The 14,868-nt window shown below is 40.7% G+C and overlaps 3 protein-coding genes across 3 annotated transcripts; 1 reads left to right on the forward strand and 2 right to left on the reverse strand.

Moving 5' to 3' along the window:
• Window positions 1-1,491: 1,491 nt before the first annotated feature.
• pex1 (peroxisomal biogenesis factor 1) lies at window positions 1,492-10,879 on the reverse strand. The gene is made up of 24 exons (XM_058619693.1): window positions 10,684-10,879; window positions 9,239-9,382; window positions 8,991-9,074; window positions 8,749-8,863; window positions 7,804-8,480; window positions 7,552-7,671; window positions 7,333-7,453; window positions 7,076-7,182; window positions 6,884-6,969; window positions 6,650-6,782; window positions 6,471-6,567; window positions 6,207-6,377; window positions 5,966-6,120; window positions 5,700-5,886; window positions 5,447-5,613; window positions 4,856-4,990; window positions 4,707-4,771; window positions 4,483-4,625; window positions 3,940-4,043; window positions 3,670-3,846; window positions 3,148-3,390; window positions 2,422-2,616; window positions 2,066-2,196; window positions 1,492-1,729 (listed from the first exon to the last, which is right to left on the reverse strand). Exons 1-24 carry the CDS (start codon window positions 10,789-10,791, stop codon window positions 1,654-1,656), a joined length of 3,741 nt encoding a protein of 1,246 aa, XP_058475676.1. The 5' UTR covers window positions 10,792-10,879; the 3' UTR covers window positions 1,492-1,653.
• rbm48 (RNA binding motif protein 48) lies at window positions 10,845-13,181 on the forward strand. The gene is made up of 5 exons (XM_058619694.1): window positions 10,845-11,142; window positions 11,525-11,715; window positions 11,908-12,053; window positions 12,241-12,797; window positions 12,882-13,181. Exons 1-5 carry the CDS (start codon window positions 10,966-10,968, stop codon window positions 12,942-12,944), a joined length of 1,134 nt encoding a protein of 377 aa, XP_058475677.1. The 5' UTR covers window positions 10,845-10,965; the 3' UTR covers window positions 12,945-13,181.
• On the reverse strand, window positions 13,029-14,696 carry clxn (calaxin). The gene is made up of 6 exons (XM_058619695.1): window positions 14,618-14,696; window positions 14,343-14,501; window positions 13,643-13,747; window positions 13,390-13,541; window positions 13,209-13,313; window positions 13,029-13,116 (listed from the first exon to the last, which is right to left on the reverse strand). Exons 1-6 carry the CDS (start codon window positions 14,691-14,693, stop codon window positions 13,066-13,068), a joined length of 648 nt encoding a protein of 215 aa, XP_058475678.1. The 5' UTR covers window positions 14,694-14,696; the 3' UTR covers window positions 13,029-13,065.
• Window positions 14,697-14,868: the final 172 nt, after the last annotated feature.

Raw genomic sequence — 14,868 nt, forward strand, 5'->3', positions numbered from 1 at the left:
AGGAACAGGCTGAAGAACTACTCATGCAGATCTCAGGTATGAGTCTCTGATGTTTCAGATGCCCTGGGTGCTTTCAGTCGAGAGTTATTAAGGTGACAGAATCTGCAGAGTTTTTCCCTCTACATGGTAACAACTAAACAACTAACCCTTTGTGTGTGTGTGTGTGTGTGTGTGTGTGTGATTTTACCTGCGATGCTCTGCTTGTTTGCCGACATGTTAACGCACAGATTGCTGGACCCTCACACAGCTGAATAATGTTGCTAATGTGCCACACCTGTGTAGATCCACTAGTTAATGTGATTAATGTGATTTTTACAGCCATCTTTAATCAAAATGGGTGAAAGCACAATATTTATACAGTTATTTCATTTAGCAAAGTCCCTTCTAACCCCATCATTGTTCAAGATTCAAGATTCAAGAGGTTTATTGTCATATGTTCAGTTAAGACAGACGTCACACTGCACAATGAAATTCTTACTTTGCACATCTCCCTGGTCACACACAAAGAGAGAAAAAAAAAAAAGAAATAAAAATATATATATAACTTAACAAGTTAAAAATGTACAGACTAAAAAAACTAAATTAAAATTAAAATGAAAAATGGAATCTAAGAACAGATCCAAGGACAATATTGCACGATTGTGACTCAATTATTACCGTTTGTTCTTCATCTAATTTCTTCCGGTAAATCTGTCCACCTTAAAGCTCCAGTGTGCAACTTCTGTCGCCAATAGTGTCGCTGTCATGTTTCCACCATCCCTCCCATCAGCCGTGGTGTGTCACTCTGTGTCACCACAGACACAAAAAACACTGCTTGACTGAGGATCACGGAGAGGCTCGTGGAGCTGACGGGTGTAATTGACGTTGTATGAAATCAACCGGTTTGAATTTAACAGACATTAGTTGATATTTAAAAGTTACACATCAGAGCTTTAAACTGGAGGACACAAGTCCCATACATTGAACACATTTAAATGTTGAGACGAACATAGGACAAAAGTTGAGCATTTCCTTTGTGAGCGTTTAAGAGTATTCAAGCTGACTGTAAGTGTATATTTGACTCATTATCCAGTCCCAGCATATGCTCACTTGTGATGAAGCCAGCAGACATTTCTCTGACTAATATACTGTTATGTTGCACCTGTGAGGTTCTCCTCATTATTGGCTGACTTACCTACAGACTTTGAGTAAAAACACCTGTATGGCTTGTGTTGTGTCTAATATATTCTATCTACATTAGCAAATCACATCTCTGTAAACATTTTAAAACCATACCTGAATCATCTTGTGGTTGGTGTGGAGGTTAGCGCACCAACCAAAGACCCGTAGGTGAGAGAGTGAATGGTTGTTTGTCTCTGTGTGACCCTGCATTTTGCCCTGTGTCAGGATCAAGCTGGAGATGACGAATATATATATTGGTATGTTGATAAAACAAGAGCTAAGGCTATTTGCAGCCACTAGATGGAGACAAAGAAGAAAATAGAGGATAAATTGAAGATGTCCACATTTTATTACATCATCATGAATAGTATAATTATGTACAGTATTAACATTTTCACATTCAAGTAGAAAAACCCTACTTATATTAATCATATTAATCACATTAATTATATTAATTTGCATCGAACAATTCCATTACATATTAATGCTTGTTCAAGCTAGAGTCACACGTTGTCCAGGTTTAAATGTGACAGAACTTCCTTCTCCTGAACCGTCAAAGCTTTCATACCTTAAAAAGAAAGAAAGAAATACTTTTTTAACGGCCATAAAATGATGAACGAGGCTGAATTAAATGATCGGACACTAGAAAGCACTAAAGGGATGTCTTGTTCAACAATAATAAGTTGTGCATTGATAGAACACACAGAAGAGTCAGCAGCTAAATACGTTAACACAAAATATGCACTTTCTATGTTCTAGTTCAGCTAGGCTGCTTTACTAAAATCATTTAATCAGAACATCACTGTACAAATTAGTTTAACTTCCCAAAATACATGTGATGTAAAATGACTGTAGTTTTGTGTGTTGGCTTTAGTGTGACTCTCTCTAATGTCGTGACACTCACAGTTTTGTGTATCTGTTCCAGTCAGACTTGCTGAGCGACGGTTTGGTCACAGCCAAGGCAGAGTTCATATGAGTCTGACACAGCAACAGGCTCGGGCTGCTCGAGGCTGAATGAACCCGGGCACACTCCTCCTTCAAATACACACACACACACACACAAAAGCATAAATAAGCAGTTCAAACGATATTTGGTTGCTCACTAGACATAAATAAAGCACTTTAGAGTCATATAAAAGCCAAAATAAATATATTTACAGTAATAAAAACTGATATAGAATGTAGCAGAGTTCTAAACACTCTAGTATTGAGTGGAATAAAAAAGCATTAAACAGTTTCCTGTCCATTGATTTCACTCACATGGGCTTTGCGGTAGTTATTCTTGATGTTGTTAACGTCTCGTTGTAGACGTTCCAACTGCTCAGGGCTCATATCTTCATATCCGCTGTGGAGGGAGGACATGTAAGCAGGAGGGACAGAGATGCTGGGGTCCCGGGCTGATGTGCCGGTGTAGTCCTGGCCCATTGAGTTTGGTCCAGAGATGCACTGGGAGTTCTGTCAAGACGCAGAAGAGAGAAAGTGGAGAAACACACAGATTGTTTGGGGAAATATTTACACTGCTGAACCACCAAAAGCATGTGTTTAATATAGCTCGATACATCTTTCGTCACAGGAAACACCTGTTCTTGTGGTTTGGTTGAGCAGTGAGCTGCAGCATGCTATGGTTATGGCACATATACAAGGTTAAAATGAGGACAGAGTACATAAGTAATAATTTTGACATAACAATACCAAGAGAAAAACATAAACACAATACAAATCCACAACAAAAACCACATGGCTATCTTCATTTTACAGAAAAGGAAATGATGATTGATGCAGTATACGTAACACCATCGGTGACTAAGAACGTAATCTAATTTTATTCATTCAACACAAACAAACTTGCTTTGTGGTGCCATCAAATGCATAATTCACATTTGTCTGACATGGATGATGATTTATTTACATGTTTTACTGCTATAGCTGAATAAAAATATATAAAATATCAGGGAGGAAAATAAAAAGGTTGAGGTATCTGCTCACCAGTCCTGAAATCGGTGAATTCTCAACCTCCGACTCATAGGAACTTCCAAAGTAGAGTCTCCAGACGTTGTTGCGATGGTGTTCCTCTTCTGCCTGTAGCTCATCCTGCTCTAGGAGAACCATGGACTGGTCCAAACACATGCCTGCATCGGCCTCCCCACCTGAAGAATCAGAGCCACTGCTGTTGTTTGGGAAGATCATGGAGCACAGGCTCATGTCGCTGTCTGAGCCAGAGGTCAGTTCCTGATTGTCACATAAAAACACTGGGTTTAAGCAGACTGTACTTTAGTAGATTACAGCAGCCTAAATGTTGCCCGTGGCAGCACTTGCCGTTTAAACTCTTTATTTATCATATTGTTGTCCCCATGGTCGGGACATTTAATTAACCATGAGGCACAAAAAGGCTGCCTCAAAATGAATCGTAAACAATTTGAAACCAGTTCCTTGCCCTCCTGTTTTATTGTAGCCAAAGGCAAACAAACGAGAGAGAATTAAATGAAAATGAAAATATAATAGACTTGCATTTGCTGTGCTGGTGCCCATGCTGCTGTGAATGGCCTCCAGTTGTGCATTGTAGAGCAGGGCCTTCAGATCTGCCCCGGTGAACTGCTCCGTCACTGCAGCCAACTGCTCCAGGTCCACGTCTGCAGCCAGAGGAATATCTGTACTCAGAGCCCTGAGGATCTCCACACGAGATTCCTGGAGAGGCAACATCAGAGGACGCTTTGACACTGGATGATCTCCACATAAGAAGATTAAAATGCAGTGTTATGGATATCCTTAATGACTGACCAAGTCAGGAGGGGGACAGTAAAGGGACTTGTCCAGTCGTCCAGGTCTCAGCAGGGCGGGATCGATCAGATCTGGACGACTGGTGGCTGCCAGCACATACACACCTGAAAGAAACAGACTTTTTTAACCAAAATGTGAGCATCAATACCACTCTCATATCTAATAACTATGAAGGTAGAGCTAGGGAGTCAGTTGGCTTAGCTTAGCATACAGACTGAAAGCAGGCACACAGCGATGCCTTTAAGCTCAGGTTGACAGAAGCTGATGTGCAGACAGTTTCAAATCCAGGCAGTCACCTCCTGAATTTGTCCTTACAAGGTTGCCTGGCAACTGGTGAAAAGTCCTCAAACAAGAAATAATTTAGCACCTGATATTGAAAAATACATTTTTTTTTATACTACTGTTTTTCCACTTAAATGTAGGACTATTTATTGAAAAAGCAGCACTGAATACATCAGTTAAATGCACAGATATAGCCTGGGAAACCATTAGTAGAATGTTATTACACAGAACATGCATGCTGTATATCGCTATAGGACCCACCCTGCAGTCCTTCCACCCCATCCAGCTGAGTGAGGAGCTGGTTGACCACGCGGTCAGTCACTCCTGTGCTGTCATGGCCCCTCCTGGGGGCCAAAGAGTCAAACTCGTCAAAGAACAGGATACAAGGCTTGGCCGCTTGTGCTCTGGAACAAACCAAATAAGTAGGGAAATGACATGACACGAGTGGCAGTGTGATGTTGACTGCCGTGTAAATGTTCACTCACCTCTGGAACACATCGCGGACTCCCTGCTCACTGGCTCCAATGTACTTACTCAGAAGTTCAGGTCCCTGAGGAGAGGTAAATATTCAGTGTCACTGAAGATACACTATATGCTATACACAATTACACACGGGGGTTTTCTGTCAACCAACCTTAATGCTGATGAAGTTCATACCACTGTCTTTGGCCACAGCCCTGGCCAGCAGGGTTTTCCCTGTACCAGGAGCTCCATACAATAATATTCCTGAACGATGGCGGATAGGAAGATTGGAGAACAAGATCGGATACTGAAACACAGCAAAAACCCCACATGCAATTGTTATGCTATGAACAACACCACATTAGATCATGCTTCTACAAGTGATATTTTTTTTGTTTTTTTTCAAAACAAAATCCTCGAAATCACAACCTGATCTCAGACGTCTAATTAAATGGGATCACCACTGTGGCTCAAATGGAAATTTTAATCATTAAAAACTACAACAAATGAACACTATGTTTCAAGTCTTTTAGTGGTTACCAGATTATATAGATTCAACTTAAATCAGTTTAATTAGCTAATTGAGCCCCTGTTTTTATTACACATAAATATGGAATTTAGTTACAGTTATTGTTCTCATTTAAAAAATAAAGATAATAGATAGTAAATACATTCTTATCACTTTCACTGTTTAATTTCTTTATTTCAAACTCAGTTTGGCAAAGTGTGGATTTGTTTGGTAATTTGCTGCACTGACACGGACCTTGGCTGGGAGCAGGATAGTGTCCATTAACTGCTGCCGCACCTCTCCCAGTCCTCCCACCCTCTCCAAACCAATCCCATTCGGAGGGTAGAGGTCCAACCCCCAGAGTGAGGGAGGGGTGAACCCTTTAAGAGCCTGTGCAAAGTCCCTCCACAATAGACACGCACCTGAGATAAACAGAGCACAGATGGATTAGCTTCATTAGTGGCGGTAATCATCAGACACTATTATACGTGTATTTTACTTATCTTACCCTGGTCATTGTGTCCCTTTTGTACTGTGTTAGCATGGACAGCTCGCTCCAACAGCAGTGCCAAATCCTGAGGTGTGTAACCCTCTGTCTCCTTGGCAACAGCCGCCAGATCAAGACTCTGCAATGTCTCGTCAGACAGAGTAGGCTTTCTGAGGATCAGACGGCGCAGAATCTCTGCTCTCTGGGCCTGCAAACACCAATACATGAGCTGCTGATTTTGTTTGTTTGTTCATTTGTCAAAACTGCGTCTGTGTGTGTGCAATTACCTGATCTGGTGGCTGAATATTAACAAATCTCTGGATAATGTGGGACCCCTGCACTTCAGTCAGCGACGGGTGGAGAGAATGCTCACTTTGGCTGGTGATGACCAAACACACCAGGCTGGAGTGAAGCACCATCTCATCCACCACATCCTTCAGACCTGCAGCCACAGAGAGACATGCGGAAATACCATCACACCTAGAAATAATTATTGTAACAAATCATTTTAATGTAAGTATGATTTACTCTGTGCGATGTGTTGTTGCAGCAGGGCCTCGGGGCCATGCTCATGTTCAGGAGAAGCTGGTGCCCCCGTCACATGATCCAGGTCGTCAAGAAGGACAACTGACGGCTGCCTCCACTCTGCCTGTTCAAAAACACCCTGCAGCGTTTGCCTCACGCTTTCTGCCCTTTTGCCTATAACAAAATAAGTTAATTATCGTTTTTTTAATCCAACATTTCCTGACAAATTGAGCTATCGGAAAGTTTTTGTATGAAGTAATTGTTAACCTTGTAGCTTTCTACAGTCCACCACCTCAATATAGGCATCCAACTCTTCCCTAGCTTTCCTGCAGAGTGCTCGGGACAGAGAGCTTTTCCCACTACCCTGCAATTAAACAAAAATACTTTTGTTAAATGTTGTTTCTTTTAAAAAATAGACCTTAAAACAAAGAAAAATGAAGAAGTACCTTGGCACCAGTGATGAGTAAAGCTCCTCCTTGAAGCCCCCGACCAGTGCTACCAAGCTCTTGTGAGAGAGGACTACCCAGAAGGCTGTGGGAGAGGAACTCAAACCCAGTTCTACTAAGCTCATCAATGCCACTGTAGAAAGAGGAAGGAGTGAGAGGTGTAGAGAGAACTCAACACTGAAAAATGTCCCCGTTTAAAAACATACAAAGCCTCAGAAATAGCAACAGACTTACCCAAGAATAGTGAGGGAGGGAAGCACTGGTTTGGGGATTTCAGCAACAGCTTTCACAGCTGACATGGTTACTGATTCTCTGTGTACCTGAAGGTGGCATAAAGTAACAACTGTCAACAACACTTCAAAATGATTGTCTATCCTTCATCTGCATGGAATTATGTATTAGAATTCAACAAACAGAGGTTAATACCTGAATGTCTTCCTTCTGTATAACAGTGTGCGCTAGTAAAAATAGCTGGTCTGGAGGATCATTCTCTGGTTCTGGTTTTAACACAGTTAAAGTAAACTCTAACTTTGCTGTAAATGAGAAAAAAAGAGAGGAAACTATTGTTATCTTTAATGGTGAACGATGATTTTTATTAATATTACGCATTATGTAAACTGTAAACTGTGACCTATTAATACATTTCTGACAATCATGTTCAAAGAAACACAGAAATGAATCACCATCAGTTCTGTGGAGAAGAATGGTGCCAGAGCGTGCAGTTAGACAGGCTAAAGGTTCATGACTCTGAGTGTGCAGCCAACCAAGAAAAGCCGTCTGGATCTCCTCATCATCTTCCTCAAGCTGATGTGGAAAGATCACAAGGAGGGACAAAGTTATAATTATTATTATTTGATTATCTAAACCACAATCAAGGTATAGATGGCTCTTTCAGCACTCACCTGTGGTTTTAAAGGCTGAAGACGAATCATAGAGGCCACTTTGATAGTGGAATTTACTGGCTTAATTCTAACGATTGAATGGGGCATGACATTCAACTGGACAGCCAGGGGCTGTGGGATCTGAAAAGAAAATTGCATCACAATTTTTGTAAGAAATGTCTATTGATAGGGCAGCACAAACATGTCAATGTCTAACTACAGTATAAATGGGCCAATTCCTGCATTGTTGGAAAGCTTATAAAGTAAACTTACCCAGACTGTTCCACTATGGATGTCTCCCTTGCTGCGACTCCTTTGTTTCCCTGTTAGCTTCTCATTACAATGACACACCACCCTGACCACCATGACCTCCTCTTCCTTCAACTCCATGCCTCCATCCCCAGAGGCACCAACTTTAGTCACCCCTGCCTTCTTTTTCTCCATGGCCTGTTTGGCTCTGTCCCTCGTTTCTTTAGGGGAAGGAACTTTGGAGAGCAGACCGTACGTCACCGGAGATGAACCTCGAATTACCCCAGAATTCAGTCCATCTCTCCAAGGAAATACATGAATAACACCAGTTACAGCTTGGCTTACAACACAAAGAGGGTCAGGAGGTGCACCACATACTCTGTAGACAGAGTCAGCAAGGAGGGCAGGGATGGCAGGTACTGGAGGTAACTGTTTTACCAGGTTGTTGGTGCCCTTTATCACATAGTGTAGGAGGCTTCTCAGGTCAGCAATGCCACCCCACTGATGGACATGAGTGGTGTTTTCTTGTGGCTGTCCTGAGGAAGAAGGGTCAGTGTCTTTCTGTCTGTGAAGATGTGGTTTCTCACTGCTCCCCATTGGAGAGCCACTCAGTTCACTACTTCCAGCACGTCTCCTTGGAGAGACAACTAGTTCTGTGAACTGCTCCAGACGGCCGTAGGGCACAGATGGTGAAATTGATGCTGTGCAGATTAAAAAGCAGATCAAACTGTGTTCATGAATACTGTCTATGGATATGACCATGACTGAGTAAAGAACATGCTATGGTAAGTCAATTTTATTCAGTGAAAATAAACTGTGATACCTCAGAATGACATGATTATAGTTCTATCAAAAGCCAGGTCAGCTATGCTTAATGAAGGTTCTCCAACCCACTTAGAAGGGAACAGTGAGGTAAGGGATATTCAGCTGCAACATGCAATTCACCCATAAATTAACATTAACTCTGACCTATTTGGATGTAAATGACTGTGTGGCTGTCCACCCATACAGGAAATACGGCATCTTGGAAGACCACTCTGATCTGATCCAACAGCTGCTGCTCCAGTGCGGCACTGTGAAGCTCCTGGAGGTGGAAAACACTGTCATGGGTCATCGTCATGTATACGCACAGAGTGGCCTCATTAAATATAATGAATATTTGTATGAAGACATTAGAATTCACATTTTTGTAAATGAATATGTTCACGCACCAGGATCTCCCAGTCATCAAATGACAGAGGCTTCACAAACACTTGATGCACTGATGAAACTTGGTGACACGGTCTGAGGAAACCCTGAGAGAAACAACACAGTCAGTCGGTCAGCAAAAACAAACACCTAATCAACCTAAAGACAATTGTTGTTAATCTGTCAAAATACTGTAAAGGGAGTCTTGTAGAGGTTATTGGCTTAAAATGAGAGATATAACATAGAACAAATCTTAAATCTAGAGCAATACCTGCTCTCCATCTTTCAAGCCCAGCTTTTCTCCAAGCTGCCGACACAGCTCCACTACATGGCTGTCAAAGCTAGAGGTTCTCTTATGAGTCCAGCTGAGGTACAGTGGAGGCCCATGGTCCCAGGACAACTCCAAAGCTTGGTTCTGAAACACAAAGTATGCAGTTTTGTTGTAATGCTAATTAAATTCTACATTATATCATGACTGTGAAGAAACAGCTCAGACCAAAAATCTATAATGACACTGTCACTGACTGCCCGATTGAAATCAACAGAGATTTTGTATGTTTTGTAAGACAATGGATGCATAATAACAGTGCAGTAATTACAACTGTATTGACATTAACCTACTCTAATGCTCTAATTCTAGTGCAAGACAACAGCTACAAAAAATATCTGAAAGCTGGTGCATTTTTCTCACTTATATATTGATTACTGGATAGTTCGTAAAAGGTATCAGAGTGACTACAATGTCATGAACCTCGAAATATGTTCCAGATAACTCAAAGTTTGCTTGAAAGATTACCACATGTGTGCATTTGTTCTCAGTGGTGATTTGCGATATGTTGCTGATTTGTTTTCATGTTCCACTACAATTCCTTGTTGGTAAATAAGAATGTAGAGTATATTTTATAAATACGAATAAAGAGCAGGAAACTGAGGTTATTTCTCTAATGACAGACACATGTTAGTGCACACACAATAGAAACAAGTCAATTCAGATGCACATCAATTCCACTGCGGTCAAACTATCTGACACTTGTTTCTCTGTGGTCAAACTATCTGACGCTGAATTGTAATGCCCTCCGTACAAAGGTATTTACGGTAAAGCGCCTGCGATTCCAACGCGTCATTTGTAAGGACATCCGGTTTTCAAAATAAAACCATGAGACCGCTGTGTCTTAGTGCATATGTGAAAGCACATTTTTGAATTGGGAAACATGTTTTAAAAAATCTTCGCACATGTGTATCGGAGACCAAAACTGACCAAATTGTTCAACCTTTTTTCCATACGTTCTTACCAGGACTGACTAGGTTGAATTCAGGACATCCACGACTAGGAGCATACTGCAAATTTGACATTTTTACTTTACAGTTTTTAGAGATTCGCACTATTCAATCGACTTGCACTCAGATACACTTTGCTCTTCGTGTTTTATTTTGAAAATTGAATGTTGGTGTCCTTGCATAATCAGCTTAAAGCATGCTTCTTTTTTTTTTTATACCGTAAAAGCCTTTGTAAGGAGGGCGTTACAATTTAGTGGCAGACAGTTTGACCATGGAGAAACGACTGTCAGTTGGACCACAGTTTTAAAATGTAGGAAACGAACAACAAAACACGCTAACAGTTCATGTTAACTTTGTTGCGTCACAAAACTTATCTTCCACTGAAGTTAGAATGAGAACTCTAACAGCTGGATAGCTAGCTATTAGCCAACAACGTACCTCCTTCAGGGAAAGATGAGATATCACCTTAGACGGGAGGTGAAGAAAGCAGTTTTTTGTGTTGTTAAAAACAACAGTTACGGGTTGAATGCCCTGGTTATTAATCATAATGTCTCCATTGCATGTGTTGCTCTGTAAAAGTCAATGCTGTTGCCCCATCCATCGATGTCTCTGAACGCACCGAGCCAGACAAAAGCAGTCGATGCGGATGCCGAGCATCCTTTTCAAAATAAGATATGTTCACGCTGAACCACAGTAGGTGCAAAGCTCAAGGAACACGCAATGAGCTTTTATTTTGAAGTGAACCAAACAACAGTTACTTCCAGAAACATGGCGGCGTGTGGTGGTAATAGTTCGGGCTGTTGGGTCCCTCCAGAGGTTTATAAACACCACGAACAGCGAAAAGTATGCATTTCAAGACCAAAGTACAGAGAGGGGAGGAGAGCGAAAGCAGTTAAGGTAAGCGAATCATAATATCTGCTTAACTAGAACTAGAAAAACACAGACGTTTAGCAATGCTTCGCATTTGCCCGAAGGTAAACGTCACTTGAACAGTGTAAATAATCAGTATTTACAAAGTCATTAACATCTTGGTTAGTAGTTTTGCTCTTACACCTCAGCCAGGTGTCTGAAAGTACACTGCAGAACAATACGTTGTGGACGAAGAGGAGTAGCAGCTATTATTAGTGACACATCATTCCAAGTAAAGGTTGCATTTGTAGAAAGAGAAGTCCGAGGTTGAGCCTTCCAAAAACTGGTTTAGAGACTGATTTTGAGACCAAGACTTGAGTTCTAGGACATCAAAGCAAGTGTCATACATTTTAATGTGCTTTATCATCAGGTGTACACCATAAATTTGGAGTCCCATTACCTGATGGTGCAAGGAGTCCCAGCCATTGGAGTGATGACAGAGCTGATCCAGCTGTGTGCCCTGTATGGAGCTGTGGAGGAGTATCGACCTCTGGATGAGTATCCTGCTGAGGAGTTTACAGAGGTCTACCTTGTCAAGTTCCAGAAACTCACCAGTGCCAGGTTTTTAGATCCGACTTCACACTGTTTATCACGCTGCTCTGGCAAAGTTAAAAATACTTTGCCAGAGCAATATATATATGTATATGTATATGTGTGTGTGTATGTATATATATATATATATATGTTATATATATACACATACACATATGTATATTTATATATATATTGTTTTCTGTAAATCTTGTTTTTCAGAGCAGCTAAACGACATATGGATGAAAAGAGCTTCTATGGTGGTGTGCTGCATGTGTGCTATGTCCCAGAATATGAGAGTGTGGAAGACACCAGATTAAAACTGCTGGACAGAAGGAGATATATAATGAGGACTGCTCGAAATAAAGGTGAAATTAACTATCAATAAAGATGTACTAATAAAGATGACAATGTGTAGGAAGAAGCTGTAGTAACAATATATGTATTGTATTTCACTTTTATATACTTTTTACATGCTAGTCCTGGAAAAATTTTAATATTTTTTTTATTTGTATGTTTTGATAAATCTGTTTTTGGTTTCTTCAAAATTTAAAGCGAGACAAAGGGAAGACAAAGATGAAGGAACTGAGGAGCCCTCGACATCAAACACAGCCACCACATCAGAGAAGATCATCTCCCAACAAGATCAAAGGCTTCACAATAATAATATAGAAGAGAGTCCAAACTCAGACCATTATTCAGACTTTCCTTTACTGCCATCACCTCCCCATGAACACCATTATCTTGTTCACAAAAATCAACATGGGACTATGCACACAGAAGATAAAATGGGGACATTATACAATGCCGTAATCGACACAAAACAACGGCCAGCAAAGAAAAGCATTAGTCAAATCTCCTCAGACAGAGAAAAAAGCAGAGAACACAGATCGACTCCAAATCAGGCTTCTGCAGTCAGATTTATCCCACGGACCACTCACTTGGAAAACAGGAAACGCAAAATGAAAGACGCTGTGGATCACGCTTGTACAGAGTTGCCTGGAAAAAATGACCGTTTGATAGGGCCAAAGCTGCCTGAACCACCTAAACTAGACATGGAGGATCATTCATTGAACACAACTGCCATGCTAATCAGGAATACAATGAAACAGGTAACTAATAATCTGAATCAGAAAAACATTGCTGTCATCGATTCTTTCATTCGAGTCAAACTAAACCAGTGTCATCTTTCTCAGGTGGGATCAGTTCCTGACGTCAAACCAGTGGAGAAAAAGATGAAACCACGTCGTCGGATATGATCACATTAGCTCATGTTCCTGTGGCAAATTGGTTTTATTTGAAAAAAATGTCATCACATTTAAACCAACAGTAAACTTTTGTATTTAAGAAGGTGCAGTGAAAAATACACCTTTTTTTTTTTCATAGTTCCAGTTGTTCCTGAAATACATGCTGCTCAAATGCCTCAGTACTCTGAAAAGGAAGTAAATGTCAGATTAAGAACTTCAGTTTAAAATAAATGTATTTCTATTTTTCAACGTCCAGTTTAATTTGTGATTTTCTACCATTATGTCGGGGAGACAGGTTCCAAAAGCTTCAAGTAATAGGTTCTCCTCTTTCACTGCCTTTTCAAAGTCACTGAAAGACAGTCTGCCATCGTGGTCATGGTCCTGACAGGAAGAAAAACAATATTGACTTTTTCTGTAGATCATAATGTTAAAGTTAGAGCTGTAAGTATCCCCTTACCATCCTCTTAAGCGTGATCTCCACCAGATCTTTGATCCCCTCATCTGGGTCTTCCTCAGTGGGTTGCCTGATGAGGCTGTTCTTCAGCAGGTGGAACATTTCCTCCCTTGAAATGTAGTTGTCACTATTCAAGTCATACACCTGAAAGCAGTCTGAGGCACACACAAAGAGAGGAGTTATATTGTGGACAATAACTCATGAGTCAGGTTTTCACGTGCAGCTTTTAAGCACTAAAATAGTGCTGATAACTTACATTTTATTCTTTCATCCAAGGTCCCTCGGAGGAAAACGGACAGTCCTTCGATCCACTCTTTCATACTCACAAAGCTGTCGTTGTCTCTGTCAAATGTCCTGAAGACTAGGATTGACGAGCAACAGTGCTCCAGTTATTCTTACACTTTAAATACTCTTACAGCAGTGGTTTGTTTTCATAGGATTGTGAGCTTAGAATTTAGTTTCTGATTACATTTAAATCAATCAAACTTTATTTGTAAAACACTAGTATGTATAAAATATAACCCAAATGTTTTGTTTTAAAATAAAATGACAAACACACACTCATATCAATACATACAAACACAGACTATAGCTATATTATACAGCAGATTATTAAGAACAGAAAACACATAAGGAGCTGAGACAGCACTATTTCACCAGTTTACAAACAAAAGTAAAATAAACAAAATACAATTCTTCTAAGAAGTCATTATTAGATTGTTCTGTGAAATAAAACTTGCCTGTGTGTGTGTGTGTACTTCTTATGTCACCTCTTTGGGACCTTTTCTAGCATAAACACTGACCCTGTCAGGACCAGTGTGAAACCTGGCTGCACCACCAATTTCCCCTTGGGGATAATTAGGTTAACTAGCCCAGCTTGCATTAGGTATTGGTTACCCAAGCAAATGGAAGTCAGGGCCTTGTTTTAAGAGGAAAAGCTGTGTGTGTGTGTGTACCTAAGTCCATGATCATGTCATCAGTCATCCCAAAGTTGTTGTGGAGGATGCTCCTGAACTTTTCTTTGTCCAGTCCATTCACTGCTCTCCCTGAGGCAGCACACTCACCCAGGAGCACGTTGAACTCTCGAATAAGACATTCAACCTCTGTTTTATTAACTGTGAGAAAGATAATGTTGCAGCTCCAGCTCATTAAAACAGTGCACAACAGACCATATACTTTATATATCACGCAACAAATAAACACAAGAGTGATGAATAAAGTGAGTACTCACAGTGATCCACTTGTTTGGAAATGGTTTCTGCCAGAGTCTGGACTAACTTTCTGTTCAAAGACGACATGTCTGACATCGTAAGCACATCGGACTGGATGAGAGCAATGTTGACATGCCGTCGCTATGGCAACCGCGTTTGCGTTCATCGATCAGAGAACCGCTGCGTGGCCACGGTGAAGTTAGTTTTCAGGTTTTTCAGTGTATTCCACAGACATTCACCCAGTGGCCACCAGGAAACTCCATTTTTAATC

This window comes from Solea solea, chromosome 20 (genome assembly GCF_958295425.1).
Source record: "Solea solea chromosome 20, fSolSol10.1, whole genome shotgun sequence".
NCBI classification, from domain to species: Eukaryota; Metazoa; Chordata; class Actinopteri; order Pleuronectiformes; family Soleidae; genus Solea; species Solea solea.